The 16129-nt window shown below is 38.3% G+C and overlaps 2 protein-coding genes across 2 annotated transcripts; both read left to right on the forward strand.

The window, feature by feature from the left end:
• The first annotated feature begins 9545 nt into the window (after positions 1–9545).
• On the forward strand, positions 9546–10316 carry LOC145266662 (uncharacterized). The gene has a single exon (XM_080122587.1). The coding sequence runs from the start codon at positions 9546–9548 to the stop codon at positions 10314–10316; it is 771 nt and encodes a 256-aa protein (XP_079978713.1).
• Positions 10317–15158: 4842 nt separating this feature from the next.
• LOC145266663 (uncharacterized) lies at positions 15159–15911 on the forward strand. The gene has a single exon (XM_080122588.1). The coding sequence runs from the start codon at positions 15159–15161 to the stop codon at positions 15909–15911; it is 753 nt and encodes a 250-aa protein (XP_079978714.1).
• Positions 15912–16129: the final 218 nt, after the last annotated feature.

Consider the following 16129-nt stretch of genomic DNA (forward strand, 5'->3'; position numbering starts at 1 on the left):
GTGATCAGATACTGTAAAAAACAATTGGGAGGCTGAAAACGTACACAGTAAAACAACAGGTTTTATTGTGTTGATCTTTTATTTGTAAAGAAAACAACATTTTCGGGGTTATTTATTTATGTTGATAGTGTAGGAGAAAATGTATGAATGTTTTTAAGTAAGGTGTATTAAGAAATGGAGAATAAATTTAAAAAGAAAAAAGAACGAACGTGGGTAAATCGCCGTTGTAAAATGCTCTTATCGTTGTGAACATATCAAAGTTGATTTATTTGTAAGAAAATTGCGACAGTATAGTTGTAATACAGAATAGTTGTAAAACATCCCCACCCTTCCCATGTTAAATGATAATTTCTAAGTAATAACGGTAATATTTCAGTCCGCAGGTCAAATTCTGCAAAAGTAGCAATTTGTGTTTATTTGTTTACGCTGTTTATGTTATGTACACGCTGTTTATGTTTATGTACACATGCGCAGTCGTAAACCGGATGTGAAGTTACAACACTCATAACACGGTTTATTGTAGTTTTATAATTATACAAATATATATATGCATATATATATATATACATATATATATATGCATATGTATATATACATACATATATCTATATATCTATAAATATACATATGTATACATATATATATATACATATATACATATATATGCATATATATATACATATATATATATGCATATGTATATATACATACATATATCTATATATCTATAAATATACATATATATATACATATATATGCATATATATAATGTATATACATATATATATATATATATATATATATATGATGACTGCAACGTCTTGTCAGACGAGTGCCACTCCCTCAGACACTGAAAGTTCATGAGCCCGAAAATAACATTTAGTCCTGCCGGCGAATTCACATGCTCAAGCAGACATGACACTGAAGACGGTCATTGGTATACATACATATATATACACGCACGCACACATACATACACATGTACACATATCACACACATATACATACACAATACATAATACGCACACATAGATATACATACACACACATGCAAACATACACAAGACGGTCATTGGCATACATACATATAACTATATGATGATGATGATTGCAACGTCTTGTCAGACGAGTGCCACTCCCTCAGACATTTACAATCCATGAGCCCAAATACCTGAGGGAGTATCTATACAAAGTAATTGGCATACATACATATAACTATATACATGCATACATACATACATACATATCTATAAGCATACGCTCATATATACCTATATACATATACAATGCATAATACACAAACATACATATACATACCCACATGCATACATACACATATACATGCGTATACATCCACATATACACACATATACAAATGCATACACACATATACTTACACATACACATACATATACGTACACATATGCACACATATATATATATATATACATACATTTACCTACATATACACATACATATGTATGTGCATTCATACACGTACACACATACATGCACATATACACATACATATACATACACACATGCATACATACACATACACATATATGTGAATACACACACAAAAACACATATATGCATATGCACACATACATGCATACAAACATATACATATATGCATACACACACAAACATATATACACACAGACACATATACATTCATATATACATAGATATAAATACATATACACGCATGTACATATATGAATATACATAAACATATACATACATATATACATAGATACATATAATGATGGCAGCATTTCAGGCGTACACAAGTAACAGCTTTTTATCGCCACAGGACTTTTTTTAATAGACAACTCCTGAGGGAGTATCTATACAAAGATGATGTTACAGAGTTTTAGCTTTGTACGACAGCTAAATCTCTCTCTCGGTTCAAAATATTGATATCTAGCAACAAGTAAGAGCAATATAGCCAGCAACAAGTCAAACTGCAGACCAGCTTAATACGGGTACTGGTCTCCCACTTTGTGTTTTTTTAAATCAGAGATTTGCTTCTCCTAGCCGGGTTGCCTTCACCACGCCTTACGGGAGCCCTCACAACCCAACACACACATGGAAAAACTCATGCATATATACAGATGTATGCAAACATACATATGCATGTGCACACACATACAAACATACACACAATGTAGCACACAACTACGCATATACATACACATGCATATACAATCGTACACATAATACGCATGAAGGAACATTCCAAAAGTCTTAAATACTCAATAATCAGGACGACGATGATGGTGATGGGCACGATAAAAGAAGAATGACAAAAGAAAAAAAAAAGGCACGGATTTACATCTTGTTCTTATTTTTATAAAAAAGTTTCGCTATAAGACTATCACTTTTGAAGTAGAAAATGATGATGATGTGGACAATTTCACACGTTATTTCACAAATAAAATTGACGACGAAGCAAACGTAAACACAATCCAACAGTCATGTATTAAAGACGCTTACACTTTTTTTTTTTTTTAAATAAAACGTTCGGTTGAGACTACCACTTTTAGAGTAGAAAATGATGATGTGGACAATTTCACACATTATTTCACAAATAAAATCGACGACGAATCAAACGTAAACACAATTCAACCGTCATGTATTAAAGACGCTTACACTTTTTTCTTTTTTAGATAAAAGTTTGTTTGAGACTAACGCGAGTAGAAAATGATGATGATGTGGACAATTTCGCACATTATTTCACAATTTTTTTTTTTTACAAGGAGGTCACCACTTTTCAAGGCCCGGAAGCCACTCAGGTATAAGGGTTATTGCATGTGCAGTACGTTGTACGTTAGTGTTGAGATTTCATAAAGTGTCTACTTAAGGAGGCGGTTCATCAGGAATTTGTTTACGTTGGATTTGAAGACATCCAAGTTGTAGTCAGGTGGGAAACAGGCAGACGGAACAGAGTTCTACTGGCGTGCTGTTTTAAGAAAGAAGCTGTGTTCATGGAATCTACGTTTTGATTTAGGCACAGATAGAGAGTGGGGAAAATTTTTGACAGTGGGTTCAGCTAGATGGGTGTTTTTCGTAAAAGATTGGCGTGGGGGGACCAGAGATTGGAGCTCAGACGAGCACCAGCCATGGAAATAACGGTAAAACAAAGACAGGCTCGCAACGTCTCTTCTGTGGGAGAGAGGTTGCAGGGTAGAGAAAAGGCCATCCCCCACTAAGCCACAAAGTTTATTTTGTACACTATCAAGGCAGGATAGACTGTTTTTAGCAGCTCCTGCCCAGATATGGCAGCAGTATTCCATCCTTGGACGTACTTGGCTTTTATATAGATAGAGAATTGCATCAGTAGTGAGATATCTTCTGGAGCGGTAGAAGGACCTCACCTTCTTTCCAGCGACCCTGGCAACAGACTTGATGTACGTGTTCCATTTCATATCAGGAGTAAAGGTCAAGCCCAGAAGCTTGTCAAAACATTGAGCTTCTCCTAGACGAGAGCCATCCATTTCAATTGATGCCAGATGGGGATCAGAGCGTTGATGGTGTAAAGATAGGAGCTAGGTTTTAGATGCATTAAAGGTAACCAACCACGTCTTCCCCTACTGAACTACACGCTCGACATCAGAGGAGAGAGAATCAGAGAGAACTTTGGATCCTAGAGGAGAAAGAACAGTGCATGAACATAGCACAGGGGAGGTTGAGAGAAAAAGGACTAGAAGGCTTGCAAACTGATACTAATTCCGCTGTTGTGGGGGCGATAGAGGGCAAATACAAATGCAGTGGTGTAAGCTAGTTCAACCCGGAGGCACATATAAGGTCAATTAGGGTCTTTTCTGGAGATATCCCTGCCACACGGGGAGCCATCTTTAATGAAGGCACGTATTCCATGCCCATGGCGATCTTAGGGGTCAGATTTCGATGTTAAATTAGAGATCCGTTAATTATGGATTCATCTAGTGCCCTATTCCAGTTTCGCTTAGAAAGAATATGTCCGGTTTCACCTCCTGTAATTGGGTTTCAACCTCTGGAAGGTTGGAACGTAGACCCCTGATGTTGGAGAAGGAGACAAGGTAGTAGGGATCTACGTTGGAAGATGGGGTTCTGGGTTTGTTCGAGTTTTTGTTTTTGAGATGTTTCATGTTGAGGTTTTGGGGTTTGTGGAACAGGTCAGCATACTTTGTTTGATCAAGAATGAGAGGGAATGACAGAGAGAAAAGGATAGGAATTTTATTTTTTGTAACACATAAAAAGGTAAAGCCGTAACAGTTACCCACTAGTATGGCATCGAGAGGCACCACCAGTGACTACTGCAAGTTCCAGAATCCATTCACAAAATGGCAATACAGCAGCCTCAGTACATTGCACCTGCTGATAGGACAGCCTCCTTAGTGGTTAATCCAAGGTTCGGGTCCCTGACTATCAAACAGATAACGTCAGCCCAGACAAACGTTTACCTCCAGCACCCTTACTAGATATAGAGACAGAAAAATTTCCGACATCTCATACTACAGTTCACAACGTACTACCGACCTGGAAGCAGCTTTTTCTTCACCCTTTGCCAGAAAAATCACTCATTTGAATGAGGACTGAGGGACAAAATAGGAGAAGCGGGAGTTACGAGAGCTGCCGCTAACACGTCCACCGCATCATCTACTCTCCATTAAAAAACAAAAAACAAAAACGGAATGGGTACGGGGGACATATTAATATCTACTTAGTACAAGTCCGGTGCTAAATTATCAATTTAGGATGCTCTTTGAAGATAATTTCCCCTCCCATATTTATGGGGATGTTTTTGGCCTCATCTATCTCGAGTTTGAATCATTCGAGCTTCACCTTAATTCAAATACAATATTTTACTTTTATCACGTTGTGAAGTCTGCTTAATTTGGAATTAATTTACATTTTAGTTTAGATAATAGTTCGAGGTTTTTAGTTTGGGAGGTTCCTTTTCGCGGGGGGGGGGCTTTTTTCTCGTTTTACATGTAACAGAGCAATATTCGTTTGTAGCATACATGAAAAAAAAAAAAAAGATTTCAGAACAAAAAGAGAAAGTCGATAATTAATGTGAGTTGCCGGATTTTAAGTTACGGCTGCAATAAAAAAATTGACGACGAATCAAACGTAAACACAATCCAACCGTCATACAATTTTTTTTTAAATAAAAAGTTTGGTTGAGACTAATGATGATGATGTGGACAATTTCACACATTATTTCACAAATAAAATCGACGACGAAGCAAACGTAAACACAATCCAACCGCCATGTATTAAAGACGCGTACACTTCTTTTTTTTTTAAGTTTGGTTGAGACTAACACTTTTGGAGTAGAAAATGATGATTTGACACATTACTTCACAAATAAAATCGACGACGAATCAAACGTAAACACAATCCAACCGTCCTCCTGCATTAAAGACGCTTACACTTTTTTTTTTTTTTAATATAGAGTTTGGTTGAGACTAACACTTTTGGAGTAGAAAATGATGATGATGAGTACAATTTCACACATTATTTCACAAACGAAATAGACAACGAATCAAACGTACCCACAATGCAACCGTCCTGTGCTTTTCTTTTTTAAGTAAAAACTTTGGTTGAGACAAACACTTTGGAGTAGAAAATGATGATGATTTCACACATTATTTCACAAATAAAATCGACGACGAATCAAACGTAAACACAATCCAATCGTGTTGTATTAAAGAGGCTTACACTTTTTTCTTTAAAAAAAAAAGTTTGGCTGAGACTAATACTTTTGGAGTAGAAAATGATGATGGTGTGTGTGGACTATTTCACATATTATTTCACAAATAAAATCGACGACGAATCAAACGTAAACACAATCCAACCGTCATGTATTAAAGACGCTTATACTTTTCAAAAAAAAAAAAGTTTTGTTGAGACTAACACTTTTGGAGTAGAAAATGATGATTATGTGGACAACTTCACACAATATTTCACAAATAAAGTCGACAACGAATCAAACGTAAATACAATTCAACCGTCATGTATTAAAGACGCTTACACAATAAGAAGTTTGGTTGAGCTAACACGTTTGGAGTAGAAAATGATGGCGATGTGGACAATTTCACTCATTATTTCACAAATAAAATAGACGACGACTCAAGCGTAAACACAATCCAAACGTCAGGTATTACAGACGCTTACACTTTTTTTTTTAGAAAGTTTGTTTGAGACTAACACTTTTAGAGTAGAAAATGATGATTATGTGGACAATTTCACAAATTATCTCACGAATAAAATCGACGACGAATCAAACGTAAACACAATCCAACCGTCCTGTTTCAAAGACGCTTACACTTTTTTTTTTTAATGAAAAGTTTGTTTGAGACTAAAACTTTTGGAGTAGAAAATGATGATGATAAGTACCATTTGACACATTATTTCACAAATAAAATCGACGACGAATCAAACGTAAACACAATCCAACCGTCATGTATTAAAGACGCTTACACTTTTTTTTATTTAATAAAAAGTTTGGTTGAGACAAACACTTTGAAGTAGAAAATGATGATGATGTGGACAATTTCACACATTGTTTCGCAAATAAAATCGACGACGAATCAAACGGAAACACAATCCAACCGTCAAGTGTTAAAGACACATACACTTTTGTTGTAAAATAAAAAGTTTGGTTGAGACTAACACATTTCGAGTAGAAAATGATGATGATGTGGACAATTTCACAAACCAAACGTAAACACAATCCAACCGTCATGTATTTTTCTTTTTTAAATAAAAAAGTTTTGTTGAGACAAACCCGTTGCAGCAGAAAATAGTGATTATATGGACATTTTCCCACATTATTTCACAAATAAAATCGACGACGAATCAAACGTAAACACAATCCAACCGTCATGTATTAAAGACGCTTACACTGTTTTCTTTTTTTAAATAAAAAGTTTGTTTGAGACTAACACGTTTGGAGTAGAAAATGATGATGATGAGTACAATTTCACACATTATTTCACAACGACGAATGAAACGTAAACACAATCCAACCGTCATGTATAAAAAAAAAGCTTACACTTTTTTATTTTTAAATAAAAAATTTTGTTGAGACTAACACTTTTGGAGCAGATGATGTGAAGAATTAGCAGTATCAGAATTTTGGGGGAATTTTTGACACCCCTAACAGAAAACTGCGAATAAAATATAGAAAACTCTTAATTTCTCTTTCTAAAGTGGGTTATTTATTTTCTTTATAGAATATGCTTCCAAAATAAACTATTTAAGTTGTTTAAAAAATAATAGAAATATTATTTTTCATTGTTTAAAAAATATTGTTTACAAAGTGCGTGGGTGCGCTCTGGGAAGCCATTTTGTTACGTAGTGAAATCAATTGATTTTTATGAGATGAATATTTTTCAATTTTTAAACTTTAAAAATCTATCAAAATTTTCCTATTCGTTCAATTGTTACGTTTTTTTCAGGGTGAATGTAAAATTTTATGCTCTTTCCGATAAACTGAATATAATATTTTAGACAAACGTTGTTTTATAAATTCACCCCCTCCCATTTTGAAATGTCTATGAGAATTTTAATAATTAATTTTGGTCGGCACGTTTTATATATCATAAATTGAAGATAAAACATGAATAAATAAAATACTCAAATTCAAAACAACAAAAAAATATCACTTATCTCTAAATTTACCGGTAAAGTCCAAAATGTAAATCCTTCTTTTTTCGATAACTACGTGTTTTTTTTTTTTTTTTTTTTTTTTTTTTACGTGGAAGCTTAATTTTTGTTTAAATTTTTCCAGTCATTAATGGTCGGTCAGTGTATATTTTTATATTTAATTCCTGGTTTCCTTTTTTTCGATAAAAAAAAAAGACGAAACCCGATAATGCAGATTTATAGTATAATAAATAAAAAAATTCAGGTATTTCTTTAAGATATTAAAAAAAAAAATAACATTGCATATCTTCGTCATTTCGTAATCCGTGTAAATACAAAAATGAAAAATCCCAATTTTCATGTACGATAGCGTAAAGGCGCAAAAATAAAAAAAAAAGGACAAGTTATTAAGGTTTCTGGATTAGTGTTTTTTTTTTTACACTGATAGGCTTCCGTACATAAGTAACTGATAATTTTCACTTCCGGTGTCTTTAAAACTTTCTTGAAAGACACGCTATGTGTGTTGGAAAAATCCTTCCATTTAAAAAATACATGGATTATAATACATAAATATGAATAAATTCTCATACAGGAAGATTAAAAGAAAGCATATCTTACTCATTAACCAGGTAAGTTCTTTATTTTGCAGTTAAAATAATTATCGTAAGATTCAAGTAATATGTTAATCGACAATCCGTGTAATGTTAAGTGAAGAAATCGAAGGAAAAATAAATAAAATTGTTTATTTCTCTATTAAAGCTTTTATGATATTAAAATTTGGTCTTTGCTCGTTTTATTGAAATAAAATTTACGGGTTTAAATTACGTTTTCATATTATTAAAATCTTATAGAATATAGGTGTATATTCAAAATGGCGACTCGGCTGAAAATTCCCCCAAAATTCTGATACTGCTAGTGAAGAATGTCACACATTATTTCACAAATAAAATCGACGACGAATCAAATCTAAACACAATCCAACCGTCATGTATTAAATACGCTTACACATTTTCTTTTTTAAATAAAAGGTTTGGTTGAGACTAACACTTTTGAAGAAGATTACGATGATGATGTGGACTATTTCACATATTATTTCACAAATAAAATCGATGACTAATCAAACGTAAACACAATCCAACCGTCAAGTTGTAGCGTCTACCCGGGAATTTATTTTGTCAGGACATTGAACATTTCACCGTTTCCGGAGAGCTCCGAAAAAAAAGACAAAAAAGTCGTGGCGCCAAATTCAAGGACTCTCTCGACCTCTTTTTGCTCACGCACCCGAAAAGGTAAGACGCGTTACTGTCACGCTCCGTCGCTTGTGCGCAACACATCCTGTGCCGATTTCTATTGATGAAACAACACACAAAAAGAAAGAAAAACATTATCTTTCCTTCAGCTCCTTACTCGACGCATTTCCTAAAAAAAATTAATTTCCAACGTAACGTCAAAAACATTCAACCAGTCAAGAAGGATTTCTTTTCTTTATCTTCGGACTAAAAAATGACACGAGTGAGATATTCCAGGCAAATAAATTCACATCTATTACAAAGAGCTAGGTCTGATGATTTGTTTGTTTTTAATTGATTTTTCCAGATGTTTACTTTCGTATTAATGTTTAGAAAAATTAAACGTAAGTGAGCTGTTCGTTGTTTTTGCCCAGCGAACACCTCGCTTCACTGGTGATCCCTCTTTTTCATCAGACTTTGGCAGAACACGCAAGGAAATGTGGATATTATCAATAAGGAAGAATTACCTGTAATCTCACAAGGGAAATTTCTCAGCGACCACGCGCACGCCGAATGACGTGCATGTCGACCTTAGCGGCACATCGGTTTTTCTAGGCATAAAGGACCTCACGGAGATTTTCTGCGATCATCGTTCTCTTCAACGCATTCCCCACGATGGACAGTGAGGCGCTTCCTTCAACGACGGCTACTCAGGCTATTTTGAGGATTCCTCCTTTTTGGACGCACGATCCAACATTATGGTTCGCACACATAGAGGCCCAGTTCTACACGCAAAGGATTCTGAGCGATGTGACGAAATTCAACCACGTGGTGGCTGAATTAATGCATGAAGTAATGGCGGAGGTTCGCGACCTGATCATGTCACCCCCTGGATCGATCAGCTACGATTATTTCAAATCGGAATTGATTCGGAGGACAACCGATTCACAGCAGAAACGCCTTCGTCAATTTCTCGTAGAAGAAGAACTCGGAGATCGGAAACCATCTCAGTTACTCAGACGTATGAAGCTGTTGATGGGTGAGAACTCACTACTGCCGGACATACTTAAACAACTTTTCGTTAATAGACTGCCATCGAGTATTCAAATGATACTCGCCTCTTCGAATGACTCCACAACCATTGAGGAGCTAGCGGACCTAGCCGACAAAATTATGGACGTGACCGTTTCCATAGCCCCAGTTCACACGCACAGCTCTAACGATGCTCTGCCTAACGTCGCAAACCCCTCCACGGATATACGTGAGGAACTAGAGCGACAGGCTAAAATGATTCACGACCTGAGTGAACAGTTACGTGACCTCGAGCTCAAACCAAAAATGCATAAGCACCCCACTGAGCGAGTCCGTCCCCAGCGATTTAGCAGCACTCAGAACAACGGTGGGCTCTGCAAGTACCACGCGCGTTTCGGTGAAAGAGCTTACTGATGCCACCAGCCATGTTCATATACGAAGAAACGTTTCTCGGGAAACGCCCAGGCCAGTCAGTAGGAGCGGCAGACACTCCTGGCAAGAACAACATTCGTCGCACCCTGTACGTGACTGATAGAACCACTGGTATATGATTTCTCGTTGATACCGGTGCGGAAGTCAGTATCATCCCTAAGAAGTTCGTGAAAGAGAAGCATCCTCAATCAAACCTATTTCTACACACAGTGAATCACTCCTCCATTCCTACTTATGGAGAGACATCGATAACATTAAATCTTGGATTACAGCGCGCACTTCATCGTCGCAAAGCTACCCGTTCCGATTTTAGGGGCGGATTTTCTGCACCATTTCGGCATCCTTGTAGATGTCAAACGCGGCAAACTCATTGATAATAACACTGGACGTTCCGTGCAAGGCATAATCAGTGGGTCGACCGAGATCAGCCCAGTTATACGTAAAGACACCACGGATCCGTATACAGATTTGCTGCAAGGTTTCCCGGAATTAACTCGTCCTACGTTTAACGGTGACAAAGTTAAACACGATGTCACTCATCATATCCAAACAAGGGGACCGCCTGTGAGCGCAGACTTAAACCCGATCGTTTAAGGGCGGCTAAACAAGAATTTCAGCACATGTTGGGTTTAGGCATTATTCGACCCTCTAATAGCAACTAGTCATCGCCACTCCACATGGTGCCAAAAAGAATCAGCCGGCGAATGGCGCCCTTGTGGGGATTACCGCGCACTTAACAGTCGCACTACTCCGGGCAATTACCCTATTCCGCATTTGCAAGACTTTTCTAACTCGCTTCATGGAAAAACAGTGTTCTCCAAAATCGACCTTGTTCGCACGTGCAACCAGATTCCCGTACACCCAGACGATGTTTCTAAGACTGCGATCACAACTCCTTTCGGCCTTTTCGAATTCTTGCGCATGCCCTTTGGATTACATAATGCAGGGCAATCTTTTCAACGCTTTATCGACGCAGTTTTGCGAGGACTACCGTTCGTCTATGCATATATCGACGATCTCCTCGTGGCAAGCGCATCAGAACGTGAACACTTACAGCATCTGCAGCAGTTATTTCACAGATTGACAGATTATGGCGTTATTATTAACCCCCAAAAATGTGAGTTTGGAGTTTTCTCACTTTCGTTTCTCGGCCATTTAATCGACAAAGAAGGTATCCGTCCCCTTCCAGAGAAAGTCCAATCTATAGTCGATTACCAAGCTCCCACTTCACTTCGTAAACTTCAAGAGTTCCTCGGTTTAATTAATTTCTATCGACGTTTCATGCCCCATTGTGCTGAAATCGCTCAGCCATTAACCGACGTACTCAGAAATAAAAACAAAAAAAATTAGACGATTACATTAAGCGAAACGGAATTATGTTCCTTCGATAGGGTCAAGCAGGCATTAACAGAAGCGACAATGTTGGTTTTTCCCCGTCCAGATGCACCTCTAGCTTTATCCGTCGATGCATCCGACGTTGGCATTGGAGGTGTACTGCAACAATTAGTGGATAATACTTGGCAACCACTAGCCTTTTTCTCAAGGCGTCTTCAACACGCTGAAACCAAATACAGCACTTTCACCAGGGAACTTTTGGCCGCATACTGCGCAGTTAAACACTTTCGTTATATGTTGGAAGGATCCACTTTCACGCTTTTTACGGATCACAAGCCGTTACCGCATGCTTTGCTTGCCAAGCCCGGAAAACACTCACCCAGGGAAGCTCGCCATTTGGATTTCATATCACAATTTACTGCGGATATCAAGTATGTCAGAGGGAAGGAGAACGTAGTTGCAGATGCATTGTCGAGAATGCACATCGATGCCATTCAAGCGATTGACGAGATCGACCTCCACCAGATCGCCATCGACCAACGGGATGACGAAGAACTAAATCGCTTACATCACTCCGAAAATCTAACTTTCAAGCAAGTCCCAGTACCTTGTTCCAACGAGATAATATGGTGCAATGTTTCGAACGGTCATGAACGCCCCTATGTACCCCTTAAGCATAGGCGAGCTGACTTCTTTCAATTACACAACTTGTCACATCCTGGCATTCGTTCCACACAGAAGCTGGTGACTTCCCGTTTCATCTGGACAGCCATTAACCGAGACGTTCGCGAATGGACCAAGAGTTGCGTCCCTTGCCAGAAATCGAAAGTACAGAGGCATATTAAAAGTCCCCTTGCTACCTTCGCAACCCCTGAGGCATGATTTCAACACGTTCACATAGATTTAGTGGGTCCACTCCCACATTCGAGAAACTGTACATACTTATTGACTTGCATCGACAGATTCTCTAGATGGCCTGAAGCCATCCCCATCGCAGATATTTCCGCAGAAACTGTTGCCCGAGCCGTGGTTACACATTGGATATCGCGTTATGGTGTGCCTCACACCATCACAACCGATAGGGGCAGACAATTCGATTCCTATCTTTTTCCTGAGTTGTCTCGCCTACTGAGAATCAAACACATAAGGACTACCTCGTACCACCCGGCGGCAAACGGCATGATCGAGCGTCTGCACCGTCAGTTGAAAGCAGCTATTAGAGCACATTCCGACCCTAACAGGTGGACAGAGTACCTCCCTTTCATTCTATTAGGCATCAGATCCACCATAAAAGCAGATATTGGCTTTACGCCTGCCGAAATGATTTACGGAACAACGCTGACTCTCCCTGGACAGATGGTCGCACCGACCACTCCTACACGCATGCCTGACCCAACAAGTTATACCTCTCATGTGAGGGAATACTTGGCGAAACCTTTTAACGTTGCCCCGAGAACACAGAACACACGCACTCACGCCCCCAAAGACATACAATCGTGGACTCATGTGTTTGTTCGGAACAATGGAGGCACAACTCGACTGCAAACACCGTATTCCGGTCCCTTTAAGGTATTGAAACGCTACTCAAAGTTTTTCGTTATCGACATTGACGGAAGACGAGATTCAGTCAGTGTTGATCGCCTGAAGAAAGCTATTCTGGATGAAGATGTGCTAGCACGCAAACGGACACAAAACACTGCAGTTCAGAACGGAAACTGCGATTCACCAGTAATTAAAACTTCTACCAAATCGGGCAGATTAGTGCAACGTCCTCACCGATTTGCTGTGTATACCCAGTGACTTTTCCACTCCGAAAAAAAGACAAAAAAGTCGTGGCGCCAAATTCAAGGACTCTCTCGACCTCTTTTTGCTCGCGCACCCGAAAAGGTAAGACGCGTTACTGTCACGCTCCGTCGCTTGTGCGCAACACATCCTGTGCCGATTTCCATTGATGAAACAACACACAAAAAGAAAGAAAAACATTCTTATCTTTTCTTCAGCTCCTTACTCGACGCATTTCCTAAAAAAAATTAATTTCCAATGTAACGTCAAAAACATTCAACCAGTCAAGAAGGATTTCTTTTAACCATTCAACCCGTCAAGAAGGATTTCTTTTCTTTATCTTCGGACTACAAAATGACACGAGTGAGATATTCCAGGCAAATAAATTCACATCTATTACAAAGAGCTAAGTCTGATGATTTGTTTGTTTTTAATTGATTTTTCCAGATGTTTACTTTCGTATTAATGTTTAGAAAAATTAAACGTAAGTGAGCTGTTCGTTGTTTTTGCCCAGCGAACACCTCGCTTCAATGTATTACAGACGCTTACACTTTATTTTAAAAAACATATAGTTTGGTTGAGACTAAAACTTTTTGAGTACAAAATGATGATGATGTGTACAATTTCACACATTAATTCACAAACAAAATCGACGACGAATGAAACGTAAACACAATCCAACCGTCATGTATTAAAGACGCTTGTGGGAACATGATGAGAATTAGCAGCGAACCGGATGCTAACGTCTCCAGCATAAGAGACAAAATGAAAAATCGTCTTTTGCACATGGCTCCACGCATCGTTTCCGTTTGGAAAAATAAAAATAAGATAACCACAAAAGAATTATCAACCAATGGCAGAGCTCCGCGCCTAAAATAAAGGCTTAAAATATTACAGTCAGTGGGAGCCGATGTGCCCCTATAAAACGAGGCATTTTAGGGAACGAAAGAAAAGAGGAGAAAAACATAGGAGGCGAAGACACCGTGCTGCCAGCTGTTGATGAAAGAAGTCGCCGCTTCCAAGTTAAAAGCCAGGACATATATCACCGACAATAGCACGACCGGCCACCAACTTACCACCCCCATCGTCCGAAAAAGATAAGTACGCTTACGAACATTCATTCTTTGTTAAATTATACAAGCCTACAAAAGTTCATTCCTTATCAATGCATACACACCCACGAACATCCTACGAACACTTTACCTCTTCTAATTAAAACTGTCATTAATAAATAAAACCGGTTCTCAACTTCAATATTCGTCTGTCCTTAATTGCATGGAGTCAGATTCTACATACTTCAAACGTTGTCAATTAAATGTATTCTTTGTTGTGACCTCTATGGCCTCATTTCCTTCACCCCTTCTCCATCTATAAACTAACCAAAAAAACCTCTGGACCATAAATGGTGAACCCGCCGACCACGATGAAAATGCACATTCCAAAAATAAATAAATAATAATAATAAAAGGACAGACATATTATTGCTGAAGTTACGAGAACCTAACTTTATTTTTTGACTCAAAATAATTTACGTGACTAAAATAAGAATTGGCGAACAATTATACACACATCTTCCTTCTGCAAACAAAAAAAAAAAAGAAAGAAAAAAAAAAGAGACGTTTAACTATATCAACAGGACGAACGGCAATCCGCTAAGAGATTAAACATTTTTGTCAACCACCAAACGCGTAACCCACAAATTTCGAAATGGAGGATACTGTGTCAGCAGTCTCTGTAAAGATACCGGGATTTATGCATGCTGCTGTGGACGGGTGGTTCGCCATATGCGAGGCCCAATTCGAACTGAGGAACATATCCAACGAGACCACACGATTCTATCATGTCCTCTCAAATCTTCCCCCTGATTTGATTTCAGACCTACCCACCACCATCATTGCTTCTAGAAGTTATACACAACTGAAAGAGGCTGTGATAAATATGCATGAACAATCAAAACCTGAGTTGTTCAACAGACTTATTGGCGCCAAAGCTATGACAAGAAAACCGTGCACATATTTACAGCAACTGATGGCGACAGCTAGTAAAGTAGGTGTGGGAGAGGAACTCGTGCGCCACAAATTCATTCAGGCACTGCCCACCGAAATAATCCCGGTTATAGCAGCAGTAAAAAATGCCTCTGTATATGAATTGGGTACATTGGCGGATGAAATAGTTCCTTTTCTGAGACCAAAGTTTGTGCACAATGTTACCGCACCACCACCCAGAGCCAACGGAAATTTAGCTTCCACCAGCATTGCTACAAGAACACACAATAATGTACGACCCTTTTATGAGGACCAGAAACCCCAAATCTGTCGTGGACACTTGTACTTTGCGGAAAAATTGAGGACCTGCAAACCATGGTGCAGATGGGCACAAAAATCGAACTGCAAAATAATACCTACATCAAGACCATCATCACCTGTAAGGGAACCTAACCAAACTTCGGGAAACTTATAATGCGAGTTGGAACAGCAACCGACAACTCGCAACTATTTGAGGTTGCCACCAAAATCGGACAAAATATAGTTAACTTTATAATAGATACAGGTGCCTCTGTAACAATACTACCACACAGTCTGGCACCTGATATAACCATCAATTCCACACCGGTACGGTTGTCATCGGCCAATGGAGATGTCATGAAATGCTTTGGGGAAATACAAGTGGACATTATT

Source organism: Euprymna scolopes, chromosome 41, assembly GCF_053919585.1.
Source record: "Euprymna scolopes isolate OS-2025 chromosome 41, ASM5391958v1, whole genome shotgun sequence".
Lineage (NCBI taxonomy): Eukaryota > Metazoa > Mollusca > Cephalopoda > Sepiida > Sepiolidae > Euprymna > Euprymna scolopes.